General features: G+C 39.8%; 1 protein-coding gene across 4 annotated transcripts in view; it reads right to left on the bottom strand.

Moving 5' to 3' along the window:
• The window catches only part of LOC309693456 (contactin-associated protein-like 4), a 162,462-nt gene that overhangs the window by 126,825 nt on the left and 14,348 nt on the right, over positions 1-21,289 (bottom strand). For 2 of the 4 annotated variants that reach the window (XM_082512658.1, XM_082512660.1), the window contains exon 1: positions 11,397-11,606. The exons of the other annotated variants lie outside the window; for them this stretch is intronic. In XM_082512658.1, coding sequence (XP_082368784.1) covers positions 11,397-11,481 — 85 coding nt within the window. In that variant the 5' untranslated portion in view covers positions 11,482-11,606. Of the gene's footprint in view, positions 1-11,396; positions 11,607-21,289 lie in introns of those variants that run through there. 4 annotated transcript variants of the gene reach the window in all.

Below are 21,289 nucleotides of genomic sequence, written 5' to 3'. Positions count from 1 at the left end.
GATTCACGACCAGATTGAATATGAATGAACATTACCTCCACTTTCCCAGGAGTCTGCTTCACATGACAAAACGTCTGACTCCCAAATAGCTTTTCAAACTGACTTTGAAGCTACGACAGGAGAGGACACCTTTCCTTCTCTCAGCAGGCAGAAAGTAAACTGACAAATAATAACAGCTTCAGGTTGAAAACTTCTCTCCTTGAGGACACAGAGAAACCAGTGAGTCACCATCGCTGAAACGCCAAGGAAAAATGCAAATGAGCGTGCGCACACACACACGTAAAGTAGGAGTGTGGTGGTATTATCTGTCATTAGGCTAGGATTAAAGTCATTTAGTGTTCTTGAGATTATCTGTCATTAGGCTATGATTATAGAGCACACTCCAGTGGCTCTAAATCAGCTCTGCGGGGAGATAAATACCTCAAGAAAGACTGATGAGACTGAGAAGTAGAAGGCAAGCACAAGACTGGGAACATACCTGAAGATGATAGCTGGGAAAGTGAGAGCAATCATCAGTCTTTCATGTGTGGATGATGAGTAATATGATTAATGACTGACTAGATAAGAAAAAACTATTTCAGAGGCGGCTAAGAAAGATAGTGTCACGTTAATAAATAATAGGGTGTGTGTTATCATAGCTGACCCATCTATTGATCGAAAGCTGACTCCATATTTCTTCCCACTGTTCCCACACCACCTACATGATCCAGAGCTGAAAGTCCAGAGATGAGAAAGAGTGCAATTATGTTTACAACTCCCAGCTGTGACTACAAGCTACAATATGTTTCCATTCATAATGTTACACTGCCTAAAATGATAAGACCCACAGTCAAATGGGACCAACTTGTCCATGAGTATTTGGACAGTGACCCGACTTTCATTATTTTGCCTCTACACACCACCACAGCAAATTAATGCGTAGAATCCAACAGCCAGAATGTGACTAAATGAAGACCTTTGGATTTAATTCTAGTGTTTTAACAAAAGTATCATGTTGAATGTTTTGGAGTTACAGTTACATTTTAGTTCCCTATTTATAAAGAAATTAATTTAGCACAGAAAGGCACATACTTTGTTTAATCCAACTCATTTTTCGAAAGTTTGTACAATGTTATGTCCTCAGTCACTATTTGAAAGCCTTATTTAATAAAATGTGACCAAACGTGACACATTTACCCCACATGTCTTTTGTCCTGCCATCCTTCTCTCACCCCAACGGTCGGGGTCCCTGAGCCTGGTTCTGCCGGAGGTTTCTTCCTGTAAAAAAGGAGTTTGTCTTTCCCACTGTTGCCAAAGTGCTTGTTCATAGCGGGTCATATGATTGTTGGGATTTTCTCTGTATGTTTTATTGTGGGGTCTATCTTATAATATAAAGCGCCTTGAGGTGACTGTTGTTGTGATTTGGCGCTGTGTAAATAAAATTGAATTGAATTACAAGTGACCAATCTGCAGCAAGTCTAAGATGTAGTACCAGATAAATTATCTAACGCTCAGTAAATAAGCACATATTAAGATTTTGTTTATTATCAATAATCATGCTATTTTTTTAAAAAAAAATTTACATTAACTGAAAGATGGTAGCTATAGTGAAGAAAGAACAAAACATCAGAAACCCTCAGTAAATACGATATTGCCTTTCAATTTACTGTGATAAACAGATTCAGCCAGACCTTGCCCATGGCACTGAAACGAATGACTTGTGGAGTGAAGTCATGGACAATTATTAGATGAATGATGAACAATAGGGGGGACTCTCTAGGGAATAAAAGGCTGAAGGACAACTTGGGCTACTGGACTGAGAAAGCCATGGGCTGTTTTTTTCCCCCTCTGGTTGTGGCTCTTAGATGGCAGTCCAAATCCATTTACAGGGAATCAACTTTGACAGTAGATTTAGATAGCCTTTAAAATCATTACTTATATTTTTAGCTGTTCTCTTCCTTCTTGGAAAGCTGTTTGCTTTCTTTCATTTGTTCACCTTGCTCATTCAATCATTTTGTACGAGTTTGAGTCTGTTGTATAATATTCCAAACAGCCCAGCTCGCATCTACATATTCACCCTCTAATCCGGTTGTATAAATACATATTGAAGAATTTTAAGGTTTATTATATACTCTGCTTTCTAACTAATTCTGCACTTAAGCAGCCATTTAGCAAGCATTTAGACCGTGAATACACCGTAATCTTAAGCCTCGGCTCGAGGAAGCAAAGGCAGGGAGTGTCCTCTTTTCCTAGGAGAAACATTAGTGCATTTAGCAGGAGGTCAGAAGTGTCTCCTTCACTTCAGGCAGCTACATCTTCATATTAATGTGCTTACATAAACCTTAACCTTATGTTTGCTTAAAACACCTCGGGCCAATATAATTAATTTAAACCTACCCCGAGAAGAGAAACATGCATAAATTATTATATGCACCTACTCACTGAAACACTCATCAACCAGATGGACTACACCATGGTCATCACAGGAAATAGCAGATTGAAACTGTCTTTAAAGGGCACACCAGCGACTTTACTCAAGATGTTTAGTTTGGTTGTGGAAGGTAAACTTTATGTCTTCTATAGTTGTATAATTTCTGAAATGAGCCAAAGCAAGAATTAAAATCTGAATATCTTGGTTGCTTTATTTCAGTCGTAGTTTGGATGAAGAAGAATTTCCAGGAAGTGCAACGGATAAATTGATCTCTTTTTCAGAATGGAAACATGCAAAAGTGTTACAATCCCTGGGTGTTTTGAGTTTTGTTTAAACTTTGCATTTCTTAGTTTCTCTGTTTATTGATAGTCTAAAGGTTTGTTTCACACCTAGTTTACTTCTGGGCTTTAGTTTATTTTGTGTTCCTTGAATTCCTTTTGTTCCCATGTCTGGTCTAGCTCCATTTGTGTTTTTGTCTTGCAATCCCTTGTGCCGAGTTAGGTGTTATTCCTCAGTGTCTTGTTCTTGTTTTCTCTATGTTGCTTAGTTTTCTCATTTGTGTTTTTTTTTTTTTTTTTATCAGTTAAGATTGTTTCGTATTCCTTCTTTGACCTGTCATTCTTCCCTTGTGTTCTCATGCCTTGTCTAATTTTCGCCTGTCTTTGATTCTGTGTTTAGTAATTTCCTGATTAATTTTGATGGTCTTGTGCTTGGTATTGAGTTTTGCCTCCCCTGTCTCATTAATCCTGATTTACTTCCTTATGTGTTCCTTTGCGTCCCCATCTTATCTTTGTCCTATTGTCTTTCCATGTTCCCCTATCTAGTCTTCCTGTTCTGCTCTATGTTAGCTCGTGTTTCCTGTTCAGTTGTGTCTTCCAGCTTTCCTGTGCTTCCTATGACTCATGTCATTTACTTCCTCGCCTCACCTAGTGGTCCCTTTAATTTATATTATGTGTTTTTGAAGCTGCAGCATTAAAGCTATTATGTGAGTTCACACCTGGCTTCTCAAACTTTCCATTTGGGTCTGCAACCTGTTCAGCGCACAGCACTAGATGATAAAAAGGTTGTTATGAGTGTGTTTGTGTAGAAATGTCTCAGACTCTAAAATTATGCTTTTGTAACTGTTGTAGTAGACTCAAAGCAGTTTGCAAACTGATCAAAACTTTCATATAATGAGTCATGTTTATTGAACTGGGTTATAGTTCTTCCATGTGGCTGTTTGTTAGATTTAGGTAACAAGGCACTTCATTAGGTATAAGACAAAAAGTCAAGTTGTATAGATGTCTAAAGGGAAAACGCCCTTCAGCCCCCTTAGTCTTACACATCACTTTCCAGGTAAGTTAAATATCACAAATTTCATGCTTCTACATTATAGTTCTGTTACAGTGCTATGCAGTCAAACCGTGTCAGAGACACATTCACACTACAGCTAATTTAGATAGACCAATTAATCCAACATCAGCCATGTCTTTGGGGTAGATGGAAACCAGAGTACCCAGGGAGAACACCACACAGAACCACCAAGCTCCTTGTTAAGGTTAAATATCCGTGCTTGAATTGAAATATGTTTACCAGATGTTTGAAAACCAACTTTTTTTTCGATTTTTATGAGTAATGAATCCCATCAGAAAATAAACTACTTAAGTAGTTTGCCTGGGTTTGCAGAGCAACATGGACATAAACATCAGGGGGGAGTAAACACAGACAGAAGAGGGGAAATGAATTTTGAACCTGATCCTTATAATAACTGCTTTTGGTTGACTGGACATTAGACACTGAACAGTGTCCAGTGGAATTTATTCACTAATTAGAGATGGCTTGTACTGCATCTGCTGAAACCACACCCAGCTTTGAATAATACAGGCTTTTGTGTTTCATTATTAGTACACAACAGCCATGGGGAAATCAAGGCCAGCGAATCAATAACAGAGTTTAATACAGTTGTATACATTCCTCAGTTGGTTTGTCCTTTGGCAAGCTGCTAATAAATCTTTGGATATGGGTACAACACTGTTTAGTTGTGTCGTTCACAGCTGCTAACAGTAACAGACGCACCATGTAATTAAATAACCAAACCGGATATATCTCACATGTACCAAAGCTTTGCTCTGATAAAAAACTGTTATCCACAAAAAGCAATATTCCAGGAAATCTGAGGGTTTTTTCAAACACTGGCAAGTTATTATGTCCCAATAAAACATCAAAATTAATTAAACAAGCCTCTAATTAATCTAGAAATATATTCAGGGCTGTGCCATACTTCCTACATTGTGCTTAAGGACACACAAAATAAAACTGAACAAAGTGAAACATGAAAACTTTCTAAGGGTACAATTAGATCAAAGAGATAAACAGAGTGGTCCGTGCCAGAGTACCTACTCTGTTATCGATAATGTTATTCAAGGACATGTATAATTGTGGGATTGGGAATCTCTTTTTTACAGCGTTTTTCAGCCACTTTGGTCAAAATAGCTGACAGTAGTTTGCAGCAAATTCAAGGGCCACTCTAACTCCAACCTGCAGGAGGTGGAGTTCATTCATGGGCCACTACAGTATGTTGACCCAAACAAGGCTGCAAAATAGAGCAAGGGCAATTGTGCCAACTGCAGTTCAAGTTCACTCACAGAATGAGAAACTCTCTTGATAACAAACTCACATTATTGCTTGGCTCGATATTTGTTATAAATAAAATATTTGCAAGGAAAGACGAAAACTCAAACAGTGACTAATAAACAACAATTTTGCTGTTTTGTTTCAATTTTACCACTCTGATAAACCTGCTGTCTACTGCTTTGACATAAACAAGTGCCAAAAATAGCATTAATTGTCACCTGGCCATTGATGGAAACTAAACTGAAGAGAACGATTCCAAAAACATGATGACATTTTTTTAGTATTGTGAGTTTCTCAAAAGTCACTGGCACTGGAGATAACAGATGGTAAAAATTTGGGTTTAGGAAACTGGGAAGAAAAAACGACTGCCTTGCGTGGAGAATTGAAAAGTGTCTGGAGCACCGCAAAGAGGAGAGGTACACAAAAATTACACAAACAGAAAAATGCATTAATCGTACTAACACAAACACACATGCAATGAAGCTCATGAAGATCAAACAGTATTTTAAGCATGCGTTTCTGTGACCATCATCTTGTCCGGTTCACTCAGTAGGTTAAGTGATACATAGACTAGTGAACTAGTATTATTTTTGGGGAAGGATGATTGAATCATAGCAGGGGTCAAACAGAATGATGCAGGAGGGTCAGATGAGTGGAGACTAATAGATTCTTGAGTTTCTTGTTTCTGATGTGTGAGGGAGGTCTTATCGTGACACACATCTGGGTACATGGGGGAAAACAAAACTCATTATCTAATAGAATATTGCTGTTGTGTGAGGTGTGACTGGTGGATGAATGTTTTGGGGATTTACTGATGCATTTTTTTTTTTGGTACCACTTTGAACCTGCCAGTTTTGATCTATCATTCTAAGAGAGTATGCTTAGACAACTTCTAAAAAGAGGCCTTCATATTTTTTGATTTTTAACAGTGCACTGAGATTTTTTGTTTGGCAATTTTCTCTTTTTCAAGCAGGCCTGCAATATCGGGATCGAAAGCGCTACACAACATGTTGAACAATCGCAAGTGAGCTTCTCCAAAATTAAAATGGGCTCGGGAGAAAGCCACTTATTTGGGACAATCAAAAAAACAAGTCCCTGTCAAAAAGGATTCAGCGAGGTAATCCAGTCTAAATTCTTTTTTTTCTTTTTTGAAATGACGTCATTGCTGGCAGTAGAAACTTATTGCGTCACGAGAGGTTCTACTGTCAGCAAATAAAAAACGGGGACTGACTGGACTGACAAATGCTTGACTGACTTGACATCAGTATGCAAGCTTGCACCTCCACCCCGAGTGACCAAAGGGTGGATGTATGTATGTTTCTTTTTACAGGAGCAGAAAGATGACAGCAACAGGTTGCATGAGCTTTTGGGCCGTGCTGACTTAACCTTTTAATTGCCACTTTCTGTGTCTTTGTGAATTTACCAGCAGTGTGTTATTCATGACCTTGTATTGTTTACAGTGCAGAGGTCACTGTGAGAAAGTGTGCATACAGATGTGTTGCGCTAACATCTACATCACTTTTTCCACCGCAGAGGGTTAATCGTGGGATCTAATCACATGATTTACAGCAGGACACACCGCTGGCTAATGTTTTTTCTTACGACAGGGCTTGAAGTGAAACTACTCCAGGGGAGAAGCCCTGGGAATTTTTAAGAGACAGTGCACAACTTTATTGTGCATGTCTAATTGTGATAACCTGACATAGGGCAAAAGAGGGTTTTCTGGGGAAGTTTTCATTTTTAAATTGCAGAGACCGTGACATGAGGGATATGGAAGGATTGACTGAGGTGCAAATGTAGACCATGACCAGGAGAGAAGGCTTCAAGAGGACCAGTGAGAAGCAGGGACCATCTCCAGGACAGCTGACAAACGACAGTGGGCTGCACAACTGGGCTGCACCACTGGGCTTCCAAAGGATTGTCACGAGGAGATTTTGAACAGCAAAATCTTAAAATAAAATGAAAGAGTTTCGATGTTGACGTTGAGGAAGACAACTAAGGTGTACGACGTGCTCTGCCTTAAATCGTCCGTGGCGTTGGAACAGAAATCAAAGGATGGAGAGAGCGTGCCAAGCTCCAAAAGTGAGAGCGCAGAGGGAGATCAGTGTTGGAATTATGACTCTGTAAATGGCACAGACACCAGGAGCCATGACCGTGACTGAGAATGAGAATGACCACCTAATGCGGTTTCACTTTGCCATGCAAAGTACTTTGACACTCTGGAGAAGACCTTTCCTCTGGATCATTGTTGTTTCCATTTGCATGTGAGAGCTTAGATTGTGGGGAAGATTAAAGATGAACAAAGGGTGGTGGGAGAACAGTGAAGTGAGGATACACAGTGTGAAACTCCTTTAAGTGTACAATAATGTTGATATGATATACAGAATGTCAGGAAAGAAATTCTGGTATTAATGTGATTCTTGATTTAAGAATCAAAGGGTGGGATTGTATAGGAATTTCTTTTACTTCTGTATTAATCACATTATTTTATTGTATAACGCCTTGGTGCCACTGGATTTAAACAAGTCTCATACTCATACATTAAGACAAATGGTGGGGGTGTAGTAAGGAAGTTGGGGGAAGCAGACAGCTCCACAGGAAGAGTCTTTTGTCTCTTTGAGGACTCTGGTAGGTAGCAAGGGAGTGTGAAACAGCCTTTTGTTCCTGAAGAAGGTATTTAACTGAGAGCCATGCTAGGCTCAGAGAGACTCTGCTGAACGTCTGCCCCGCAGTCATGCAGGCTCTCCACAAGCTTGGTTTTCTGTGCTTTGTGTGTTTGGATTAAAGAATGTTAGCTACCGCTCACTGCTCGTCTGCAGGCTTTATTTAAATGGAAAACTTCCACAACAATATGCAGAAGGCTGATGTGACAGAGAAAAATGTAAGGGACCGGGTGAGGTGGAGGCAGATGATCTGCTGTGGCAAGTTCTAAAGGAAGAAGGTAAAAGAAGAAAAACTGTCAAATGACAGAATAAAAGACAGCTGTAGAAACAGCTGTGGAAATTGTTTGCAGTTATTGTGTCAGTTAATCAGGGACTACAGCTCAAATTTATCTAAGTACCTCACAGACTCATCCAGATATGATTAAAAAGTAATCGTGTTTCAGTTGTTTACCTTCGAGATTTGATTCAATTCAATTTAATCTAATTTTATTTATATAGCATCAAATAACAACAGTCACCTCAAGGCACTTAATATTGTAAGCTCAAGACCCTACAACAATACAGAGAACCCCCAACAACCAGACGACCCCATTTGAGCAAGCACTATGGCGATAGTGAGAAGGAAAAACTCCCTTTTAACAGGAAGAAACTTCTGACAGAACAGGGCTCAGGGAGCGGCGGCCATCTGCCGTGACCGGCTGGGGGTGAGGGGAGGGAGACAGGACAAAAGACATGCTGCGGTAGAGAGCCAGAGATGAATAATTACTCATAATTAAGTGCAGAGCGATGTATAAACACATGGTGAGTGAAAAGAGGTCAGAAAAGGAGAAATGCTCAGTGCACCATCGGAAGCCCCAAGCAGCCTAGGTCTATTGCAGCATAACTTAGGGTAGATTCAGGGTCACCTGATCCAGCCATAACTATAAGCTTTGTCGCAAAGGAAAGTTTGAAGCCTAATCTTAAAAGTAGAGAGGGTGCCTATCTTCCGAATCCAAGCTGGGAGCTGGTTTCACAAAAGAGGCCTGAAAGCTGACTTCCATGCTACTTTTAAATATCCTGGGAAGCACAAGTAACCCTGCAGTCTGAGAGCGAAGTGCTCTGTTGGGATGATATGGTAGTATGAGTTCTTTAAGATAAGATGGGGCCTGATTATTCGAGACCTTAAATGTAAGGAGCAGAATTCTCAATTCAATTCTAGATTTGACAGCAAGTGAATGAAGAGAAGCCAATATAGGGAAAATATAAAAAATATTTTTAAAAACAATTTTGGTACCAAGAATCAATTTATTGGTTTGGAATCATAAGAAATCAAAAGTAATGAAGAAGTTTCAGCGCCTGATGTTGTTATGCGAGACAGATTTTGTGGTTTGAATGAAACCTTTTAGTAATACGTTTGGTCTCTGCTGAGACTGCACGACCTGCCCTTCACTGCTCTACTTTCACAAACAAGGTTTTTCAAAATACACAGAACTCTGTCACGCTGTTGATATCAAAAGGTGATTAAATGCGCAGTGACTTTGCGGCCCTGCTGTTTCACTCACACACTCACTTTCTTGAATCTCATCACACAAAACCCAGCGCTCCACTCCTCCGGCTAACAAGTCATTGGAGCACCATCTGTGGCTGTTAAAATATGTATTTCTACTTTGTTGTCATTTAGTACCTCAGCCATAATGAACAGTGAACCATCTCCAGGGGTGGTGGAGATGTAGATATAAGGCTAAGTCTAAAACCTGCAGCTGGTGTTCTCTCTCCCCCCTCCGCCCCTGCAGTCTTAACTTATTACGCTGCTGTGGTTTATGGTCCATGCATGATGAGTGTGCTGCTGGGTCAGGCTGTGCGACACAAACAGAGAGAGAGACAGGCAGAGAAAGAGGGGCCAAAACAATTTAAAGCTGGACCAACAGAAAATTGATATATTTCTATCTACTGATAAGTGAAATGCTGTAAAAAGGCTTTTTTTTTTTTTTACAACATGAGAGAAATGGTAGTGGGAGGAACAAAAGCACACGGAATGAGTTTTCAGAAATGACCCAAAAAAGGAGTGTGTCAGGAGAAAGAGTACAAATAGTGAGCAAAATAAAGTGATGTGGCCATGACACTGACAAAATAAGCAGGTGGGGAAATCAAAAGAGGAAGGAAGTGACACGATACAAGCAGCCGTTCTATTCAGATGCAGCTGCAGAGCAAAGACCCAGGTAATGGGGAGCACAACAAGATGGCATTATAGAGAGAAGCGGAGCGAAAAGACGAAAAAAGGAAATCTGCTGTATAGAGACGAAGCTGACAGCAAACAGGAGGACAAAGAGAGAGAGAGAACAGAAATGAGCAGAGACATGAGTGCATTTAAGCAAGAGAAGAGAGGCGCAGCGGGAGGAAAAGGAGCAGAAAGGATATGATACGGCGGAACAGCTGAGGAAATTAAGCTATTTTGGTGAAGCTGTAGTGTATAGTGGATCTGATAACTTGACATCACCTGCGCCCCCTCATCCATCCAGCTACAGAAGAAAGAAAGAATCTGTCTGCAACTCACTCTCTTTACTGTCTTTCACCTGACCATCTTTCCATCAAACTGCAGCAGAACCACAAATAATGGTGCAGATTGCTTCCTTTGTCACTTTTATGGTAATGTGCCACATTATCATAAAGATGTGTCACAAAGTGTCACAGAGAGGGCTACAAGGATGCAGACTGCAAGAATGAAATACTGAAAATGGACAAAGACGATGGTGTTGGTTCTTCAGCTAAGAAAAGTCAAGGAAGAGAATGAAGAAGAAGACATGAAAAGAATGAACAAATAGAGCATCTGGTCTCATATCAGGGAGGTGTGGAAAAGGAGAATAAAACCACGGAGAGAACTTTTACATCTGTTTCAGTTAAAAATTGCAATGGCTTATTACACATAAAGATTCACATCAATTCGTCTCCATTTTCCTCTTTTTTCGTTAACTCCAGCGAAATGTGGACGATCTCAGACCTGCCTCCACGTTTACAGATGACCTGAGCTATAAAATAACTGCTCAGTTAGATAAAGAAGTTGCGGAATCAAATTGTCTCTCCGATCTGCGTTCCACATTTTTCTCTCTCCCACACCTGACTCCTGTCAGATGTGCGTGTGTGTACGAACAGACGTGGCTCAGTTCCAGGATGATCGTCACGGTGTACTGAACACCAAATTAACTATGAAGTAACAATGTGCTTTTAGAGCATGCAAAGCAAATTAACTGCCGTCTTCAGCTTAGATTAAAATACATATGTTGATACCTCTCCAGAGCAACACCGTCCTCGTTTTCGTGGCCAAGCTCCCTAAGAGGAAATATTTTACCATGAATAAAATGTGAGGATTAAATATTTAAAAGTCGGAAAGGTGAAAATCTGCATTGTAAATAAGGTCGACTTCACTTTATGTGTGTAATTTTGATGCTGATAGAGTTTTAGTAAACAAGAGGAGATCTGATCACTCTTACTACAGCGAACCACTTCGGTACAGTGATGCGCAACAGAGGCGCGCCAATTCTCAGAGCAGCACCACATTTTCCTCATCATCACAACAAGTTCACCAAACAACAGACTCAACACATTTGCACACAGTACAGAGACAAGAAACTCTGATTTTCCAAAAAGAAATTAAACACTGCTCTGTGCGGTCTGCGCTGCCCGCACTCCCCGCATATCCTCCGGGAAAAGTAAGAAGCGCACAGCCGGCTCACCTTCTCCGGTTGTCCCGTAAGAGATGGAGAGAAGCAGGGCGACGTGAGCGATAATCCAAGCGACTCTTTTAGTCCCCAGATCCATGATGAAGCGGCAGGAGGCTGCAGAGAAGCCCGGCGGCTGCTGGAGGAGAGACGGTCGACCTCTCCTCTCCAGCTACAAGAGAGATCTCCTCAAGCGCGAGGCAAGCGAGGAGGAGGAGGAGGAGGAGGGGGCAGAGAGAAAATAAGAGAGGGAGAGAGGTGGCTGAAGTGTGTTGTGCAGTCCCGTCCAGTTTATCAGAACTTAAATATTTCTGGATGTTTCAGTCAAAGATAATTGTTCTCAGGTTTTGTTTTGTTTTTTTTAGCTATATGCTAATATCACCATGCTAAAATAGTCATTGTCATTTATGTTTAGCTACCCACTGTAAGAGTGACTTTTCTTGACTATGGCTCAGGAGGTAGAGCAGATTGTTAACCAATCAGATCTTTGGTGGTCAGCTTCTCCAGTCTGCATGTTTAAGTATCCTTTATCAACACAATGAACTTCTGTATCCTGAGTCCAATTTGAATCCACACACACACACAAAAAAAAAACCCCACACTCCTGTGGTTTCTGAAGACATTTAGAAAATCTGGAGAACTATTGCCCAGCACCAATTTTAAAGATTACAAGAAAATCTGTCCCCTTAAATTCAAAATATAAAGAAATGAGAGATGGCTAAACCCTTTTGAATGTTACTGTATATGAACCAGTTAGCCCAAAACAGCTAAAATAAATTATATAAAGAACATGTGTTCATACAGAGTTGTGTAGCAGTTTGGTGTCATATGAAAGTGAATAATATCCACAAGCAATAACCGATGATGCATTTAGTGCAAACTAGATACAATGGGAGCAGCAGTGACACTGAGGACTGTGTTTCGGAAGAGATAACAGAGGAAGTACATGACTGTATAACCCCAGGGTGAGTGTAACATGTACAGCATGTACAGCAGTGTGAAAGACAATAGCAGGCAGTGAGCATGACAGTGAGTGGGAGGCTGATCATACCGACTTCTCGGGAAATAACCAACCTAGAATCGAAATGAGAAGATTTGTATGGTCATATTCAGGTCGTGAGAGATTCCAGTTCTCTGATCAGAAACAGCAGAAACAAAGGAAGATGGGTTCAATATAAAACCAACTGTGCTAAATAAATCGAGCAGTTATATGTCATTCCTGAAGGGAAGGGTTGGATTTTGCTGGCAGATGAAATCAAGTGTCAATCTGTATCATTTGTCACGGCCTGATAGCGGCAACTTTATGCAGATATTATTCTCTTCTGCAAGAATCAGATTCCTTACAGATTAAGAACATAAATTAAATGAATGCCAATGAAGACTTTTGACCTTATTGTGGGTCATAATTATTCACCACTGCCTGCTGAGTAACACTGAAAGAGTGAAGTGGTTTTGCTCAATTTAAATTCAGTTGGGTTCTGTATATTTAAAGATCATCACAAAAGAACCACAGAAACCTTTCACACCACTTGATTCCAAACCACGAGGGCTGAATATGCAGACATATTAGGATAATTTATGGATCATTGCAGATTCCTTTTTCTAATGTTTTTGGACAATAAGAACTTTGGATGATTAGCATCCCCAGCCCTAGAGTTCACCTGCAATCTGAAACAAGATCATTGAACTCCTCTTCCATTAAGTTCCCTTTAAGAAAATGTTCTTTTGCCTGGCTGCACGTTGTAAACAGAAAGTTTTAACAGCAGGTGGGTGGTGCTGCTGTGCTGACAGCCAGAGCCAAGTGCCTGAGATGACAAAATTATCAATAGCTGCTCCCAGTGACATCATACACAGCCAAGATAATTAAAAAAAAAATGATTGAAACTAAATGTTTAGAACAATCTAAAGCCTGCGCTTATGGATCACAGCCTTTGGCTCACTATTGAAAACTTAGGCTATGTTTGTGAGGACATTATTGACAATAAGCATAGAAAATGTGGATTAGATACTCTCTGCAAAGGCTGAAGTCAGCAAGTAGTCTGCAAATTACTAGCTTTATCCAGCCTGCAGGAGATGACTGTTGAATTGTTGGTAGCAACGTAGCCACAATCGTACTGCAAGCTTAAAAATAGTTGCAGCTCAAACTCCAGAATACATTGTATATAACTCTAAAGGCTTCTGTTATGAAATATAACAACTGGCTGGGGGGTAAACACTATTCTTCTTTACTCCTCTGAGCCCATTATTTTCTTCATGTCATTTTGAAAGTAATTATGTTAAAATTGTATGTATCTGGACCAACATCTCACAGAATTGCACATGTATTCCAGCAAAATAAGAGCAGCGTGTAGCAGCATTAGGAATAATGCAAATGGAGTGATAGTCCTGTGTAAAAAAATGCACCCCAATTTTCATGCAGCTCACGGAGTTGGCCGTGAAAACCTTGAATAAAACAGCTCTGTGTTAGCTCAGATGCACACCCCTTTCAGTGGACAAGAGGGGTAACTGAGAACCTACACGGGAGAGGAGCTCTTGGTTGCATTCACCGGGATTTGTACATTAAAAGAAAGAGCCCTGAAAACAAAGACGAGAGGGGAAGGCGTGCAGAGATTGTCGGCAGGGGAATCTGATAATGAAAACCTACTGAGAGCGTAGACAGCAGGGGAGTCAGACGATAAAAAACCTGTTGAGAGAAAACAGCAAGACATCAGGGGAATCAAATAACACTGAAGTCAGTTTCTGAGGGAGGGAGAAAGAGACAGAGAGAGATGACCACACCTTGCATGTGGACAACACTCAACATGAGTGTCTGACCCCTGGTTGGCCTGTGGACACGTCTCATACGGAGAAACCATCTGGCTTTTTAATGCTCACATCAGGCGAATAAGAGATTTTTAAATGATTTGAATGTGAGCTATGCCACAAGCCATTTAATGGTTCTGTCACTTTTGTCTGAAGCTGATGTCTGTAGCGGAACAAGGCGATGTCAGTTTTTGTTTACTTCTTCTCGTCTTTAAGTGTTGAAAAATCATTTCACAATCTTTAGCTTAGAAAAACCCCCAGAATGAGCCGTTTCTGTTTTGTTAGGGAAAGATTAGTTGTTGCTGTATCTCAAAGGTTTGATAAAAATCATTTGGCGGTCCTGTGTGTGACTGAGCCACAATGGGGAATGTGGGAAAAGCAATTTGTTTCATTTCAAAGAGAAACGTCCTTTACATCGTAGCCGCCTGAGCTGTGGTTTCATGGAAATGCGTGCAAAATGACATCAGGACCAAAAGACTTTAGGATTTTTGTCACCATTAAGCCTTGGGTAATGACTTTGTTAATGGCTTCTCAGAAATTTGTCATTCGAGGAGAAGTTTATTTGTAACTCCAAAACTGTGAGGCTGTGACTCTCTGCAGAAAAAAAAGGGGTTGGATTAGTAAGTTAAGGAGTTTAATTTTCTTGCAAGCCTATTCACAAAGTAGAAGCTTGATAGATGGATCAAGAATGTCAGTCTTGTTGGTGCACTAAGGTCGATAGGGAGCAAAGCCTGATTTACAAAGTGCCAGTTAAGGTTTTGAATATACTAACAGATAAGGGCTCCACAAGATGTAAGAGCCTGGTGAAGTCAAGCATTGAGCCGGCTGCCTCACGAACACCAAACCTACTTTTTATTTTATTTTTATTTTATGTGATAAAGTTCACTTGTGCCTTGGGATTTTATGCCACACATACATCATTACTGGAATATATACAACTGCAGAAAAAATAATAAAAATAATCCTACACTTGTATGTTGTTGACGCTCAGTTAGAAAACAGAAGCAAATTGCAGAAAATTGGTTTAAAAACCTTTGATAAAAGAGATATTTGTCTTATTGCCACATGATGAGAGTTACTGCAGCATGACATGTCATAGACCCTGACCGTTATGAAAGAGGATATCTATATATCCATGTGGTGGAACCTCTGTTTTTAGTAAACCGTAACCCACAGCTAAATACAAGTATGACCCAAAACCTAAAGAACAGAAAAAAATCAGTAGAAACTATTGTGAAGAGCTGCCAATCTTCCTAGACACCATCTGTGCCTAATCTGGGAATATTTACAATTTATGACTCAGTTGCAGGGCTGGCCAAAAGATTGGCCATGACTAAATATCATAACACAACTGACGATGTATGTTAGACCTTTGGCTGACTTGTAGCAGCCACATTCAGACTGTTAGCAGAATCAGTCAAAGCTGAATGAGGCCAAATGGGTCACAGAATGACAATGAAGATTGTAAGTTTCTTATTGTTGGGTATCTTATGAAGGAAGTGTGTATACTTGTGGAACTTGTAGCAAAGCAAAAAAGTTGTAGTTGCCACTCTAGGTCTAGATGATTAAAAGTGCCTTCGTCTGACAACACACTCAAAAGAGCTGACAGCCTTTCCATAGATGCTGTTTTGCACAGATATGAATGCAGGTGTGCTTTGCTCTATGGTTTGTCTTGGGAACACAATACTTGAAAACCACTGGTGGATCCTATAATAGCGGGATTTTTACTTCAGACTTCAACTGCTATGTTATGTCCAGTGTTACACTAGTAGTTAGTTACGTTGTATTCTATGTCTCTTTCCCATTTTCACATATAGTAGTCTGTCTTTGGAGCTTATGGTTCTAGTCTGACAGCCACAGGTCAGAGGCCAACATCCTCCAGTTCCTGTGGATTCCTTTCACTCAACTATCATTTACTAAAGTCAGCATGCACTTTTTGTGTAACGCTTTAAATAGACTCAAACAAGTCCAGGTGAAGATTCTTTATTTCTCTTTATTACCAGCTGGTTGTGTTTTCGTCAGAATCATCTGAATCTCTTTATCTCTCTCTCTGTCTGTCTCTGTCTTGTGCGCGTACATGCGTGCGTGTGTTTTTCACTTACTGGAACAGCAACTACCACAAAGGTGGTTTTGTGTGCTTTGGAAGAAATTTATATGTCTGAAGATGGATGTGACTCATGAGTACTTCACACAGTAAATGGGACTGAAGTCAGAGGGCCAAGAGACTATTAGCCCCATGCTTCATCCCCCTATTCTACTTTCTTTCAAACTTTTACTGCAACTCTCCATATGAAGAAGTAATCGCAGTAGCATCAATATAAATGTTATCACCATCTGAGTGCATGCACATTTATTTTTTCTGCCATCATGGCAAAATATGGTCCTGGAGACACATAATGTGATTGGAACAAGCACAAAGGCAGTTTTGAGTATTTTGGCAGGTGTTTATGTGTGTGTAGACAGATTTTGTCACATCCTTGCAACCTGCAGTTGCAAAACTTGACAGGTGTGTAGCTGACATCAAAATGAAGGCTCATCGGCTTCACAGCTGGTGTCATCCCCTCGCAAGATGGTTTCTGGCTCATTTAGTTTTAGTTTGTTATTTTTCTGTTAGCACAGCATAAAAGCCAAATTGCAGAAATGAATGCTTTGAGGACTCAAATCACTCTCGTTGGGGGCTTCTTTTTTAACTTGAAGGAGGAAATCACATTTTCATGTTGAAGCCTTGTTTGTCAGGAAACAGCTGGATAATATAAAATATTTTAGTGACAAATGTGGGCATAACATTACATTATCTTTCCTTTGCTAAAGTGATAAGCTAGTTATATCATATATACTCATATGCTTGTAATATGAATGAATTTAACAGGACATATCAACAAGAATCATTTAAGACAGTTGTTTTAAAACTGGATGAAAAATGTAAAGTGTGACTAAGGTGAATAACACAAAAGTTTACATGTTCACATGCACCACGTCAATGTGGTGCCTTTTTTTCTGTTAATAAATGATTAAAAAACAACATTAAATTGAAGGAAAACATTTGTTTAACAACTATGATTTTTATCAAGTTCACCATCTTAATTTATCTTGTCACCATGACTGAGTAATTGTGTGAATTTAATGGGTAAGTTTAGAGTTTCTGTTGGTTATATGACCTGCTCTCGATGTTCTTTTTTTCTCTCAGTCACATCAGTTCTCCCTGTCAAAATAACACCACTCTTGTCTACATATGCTTATTGATTAAAATATTACTTACTGTTCTTTATATTTATTGTAGTCTTTACTGGAACTTTCAGACCATCTATTGTCCCTCCGCCATCTCATTTGGCTCATCCTTAGTTTCCATCATTCTTCTTATTCTGCATCACCACCGCAACATCTGTGCTCCAGGGTTCCACTCTCTGTCGCTTACTTTGATTTGTAACTCAAATCTATAATGTTGCTTCATTTACGAGCTTAGCTGCTTAAAGTTCATTTCCTCACGCTTTTGCAATAACGTTTTATCACGCATAACCTGTCTGAATTAAACTAGTACAGCTGAAAATCTTTAAAGACCTAAAACCTAGTATAAGATAAATTTAAAAAAAAAATCAAGAGGATAAAAAATCCCAAACAATTAGAATGTATCCTAACATTATGTTACATGCATGTGTGTGCCAAATGTTATGGTTACATTAAGCTTCTTGGTTAACATGCTGGCCATTGTTTGTGGGAGCTGTGATGTCAACACAACCTCAAAACTATTAATGTTGACACTTAAGGCTTGCTGCAGTCTTTGTTTAAGATGAAAAAAAAGACAGCGTTAGCATCAATGCTAGTATATGAAGAAAATGAAATAGATGAAATGGCAGTGATTCCAGAGTTTCAGAGTTTATTGTAGAACATCTCATCCTTTCAGCTGTTGCAACAATCTCCCTTTCTGTCATCTGGAAATCTCTCAGTAGCTGCCTGGATATATTGGAAATGGTAGTATAGACTGACTCGAATGCTTATGTCTCCAAGCAGGACTTGTCAAATCATATATCCACTTAGGACAGTGTGTCTATTAGTCCTGACTCTACAAATTTACTCTGCGATTTAGCCAACAGTTCGAATACACCAATGAGATCCCAGTAAACGTGGTAAACTCCTAGTGAGATTTCTAAGCTTGCTAGCTGTAAAATATCATTACCTGTCTCTTTAGTTCTCATGTTTGTCAAACTACACAGCAATTCTCTTAAAAGGGGAAATTAAATTGAATTTGCAGGTGTATCTGTTAATTGCTGCCCCTGCAGTAAAACGACTTCACTCTCACTTTGCCAAATGAACCAAACTAAACGAGTAAAAGACTCCTAGATTAAATAAAGTATTCCCACCATTTATCTCATTTAACACTTAATCAGCAACTGACCCAGCAAACATGTCCATGCAGGCCCACAGCAGATAGGTGTGGGTGAACTGTGGGGCTGTATGAGGTGGGCAATCTATCCCATATATGCTCAAGTAGATGTGCCTCCACAGGGGCCACATCAGTTTTATTCTTTGGGACTCCTATATAGAAAACCCACAAAGGATGGGTATCTGTTGTAAAAAAAAATAAAAAAAATTAGCTAAATCAAATAGGTGGTGCTACCTGCTATGGTAACCCCTTGCAAGTAAGGGAGCAGCTAAAAGTACTTCTTTTTTCTTTTCCACCATGGGCTCACTGAGGGCTATCTGCTTCTACCCACTGTGTCCCCATGCAGACCCCAAGGGGCCATGTTAGCTTGGGACTTCTTAGAGCTCAAAACATGCTGAACTGAGCAGAGTGGCAAATGGAAATATGGGGAGCAACAAAGTTTGACTGAGTGATGTAATGATGGTTTTGATCTGTGTGATTTGGGAATACTTTTGATTGATAGTGAGAAAGCTGACTATTCATGAAGTGTAAATGCTTGAGAAAATCCTTACTTAGAATTTATTAGGCTATTAGAAATTCCTTGTCATTTGCTGAATTAATATTAATAACAAACAGAAGGCTTTAATTTTGCTACAGTATCCTGATTGATCTCAAACAGAGAAAAGCTATTAGTTTTAGACTCAAAAGTCACTCTGACATGAGTCAGTTTACTGCTGAATGATATAAGTTATTGCTGAACTCCTGCTTCATTGTTCTTCCCACACTTGTATTTATGTTGAGAACCAGATGGAACAAGCTGGTGATCAATGCACTCTGACTTTGCTTTATATTCACAGCAGCAGCTGCAGCCTGTTGGAGGCCTGCTGCCTGACCGGCCGGCCAGTTGGCTGGAACAACAACAACAAAAAGAGACACTCAGAGTTCCTTTCAGACTGAGGCTAAGATCGAGCTACTGTGCACTAGAAAAGAGGAGCAAGCTTCAGAGAAAATTCAAGTCTTTACTATAAACTTTTGCATTTTATGAATGGATATTTGCCTTATCTCTAAGTCTACTTAGAAGTAAGTAATGAATGGATCTCCCAGGGTGAGACTAAATGGATGATTCTGATGAAATTTCCCAAGGAGAATATTTGGTGGAAATGGCTTGTGCTGTATTTGAGTATTTTTACACAAACAGAAAATGTATTTCTGATTTGATGGGTCACTGTTTCGACATATTGGAGGAAAGTGTAAGGGAACAGACTTCTACAGACCTCAAAATATTAACCATGCAAATGTTTGAGAGTGGCATAAGATGATGATCCTGAATTGTTGATCATCTTTAGAAGATCTTCATAGGCCAATCCCATCCCTGCAATCTTTTGATCACATTTTGTAAAGTCAGCTGTCTCATATTCAAATATTGGATATTTTGTGTTATAGTATGCAAATCACTGCATTCTGTTTGTATTTACATTTTAACATCCCAACACTTGTATGAATAAATACGCCATGTCCCATATTGTTATAGAACACTTAAATCCACAACAACTCAAGCCACAGTTATTGTGACCAGTGTTCCTTTGTACACTGACACCCTTTAAGGCTTTTCTACTTGTGTTGGAAGCTTAGACCTGTAATTACGCAATGGCCTGCCAGAGTCGATTTCATGACAGATTTCCTAAATGCAGGAGGTACAAAGTGATGCTAACTGCAGGCTATCAAACATATAGCAGTGTCAGGGCAGCAGTGACATGTTAAACCTCCTAGGAAAACAATACAAGGCTGCCTTAAAAGTACCAGATAGATGCATGTCAGGCACTGGGAGGTGGTTTTAGCCATGACAGTGAAGTGACAAATACAGCTAAACACACTTTGAATTGTTGGCGATACAAAAGCGCAGTCAGATGTAAAACAGGTTTGGTCATTTTCCAAACAACTCAGTACATGTGCATGGGGTCATTAAAGCAAGTCCAGAAATCCCTGTCATTTGCATTTGACACAAACACAACAAAGGAGGACGTTGAGTTCTGGCGTTGTGGTATACCTGCTGTTCGGTGTGTTCGGCCACTGACTGGCCAATCGGTACCATGCAGTCTGTTCACATCACATTTTTCGATCTCTTCAGATCACTTGAACCCAGACCAAGTAGTCCCAAAAAGTTGATTCTGGTCATCTGGATGTAGCCTTACTATGTCATTACTAAGTAAACCGTAAAAACTGAGTCGAGCTGAGCCGAGCCATAAAAGGTACTAGCGGAAAGGGGCTGAAAGTTTTCCGTCACACGAAGGTCACGTCATAGTACTGCTGCCTCACCAATAATGCATATGCTACATAATGCTGGAAATTTAGTGCATATTTATGCTTCACTCTTTTGTGTTGGTTCTTTCTTTTTGTCTAGTTCCATCGAGGCAACCTATAATTTTAAGGTTTTAATTAGTCTATTTCCCACTGTCTCCTTGCAGTAAGAACATAGTTCTTTGTTTGAGCCTGCAATACACTCACAGCTATATGATTAAATATACTATATATATTCACAGAGGGTTAATAGGGATTAGACACAGCAAGGAGCAAACAAGACACAGGTGCACATAATCAACATAATCACAGAGGAGGAAGACACAGACAACAAACTGGCAGCAAAACAGGAAGTAAGTAACAATAACTTCACTGGGAAACTCACAGACAAAAGGAAACTTAACATGGGGAAAAGGCATGTTAAGTGCCTTTTCCCCATGTTAAGTTT

This window comes from Aulonocara stuartgranti, assembly GCF_965226115.1.
Source record: "Aulonocara stuartgranti genome assembly, chromosome: 18".
Classification (NCBI taxonomy): Eukaryota; Metazoa; Chordata; class Actinopteri; order Cichliformes; family Cichlidae; genus Aulonocara; species Aulonocara stuartgranti.
Note: the sequence above shows the minus strand (reverse complement) of the source record. Positions and strands in the feature narration are given on the sequence as shown.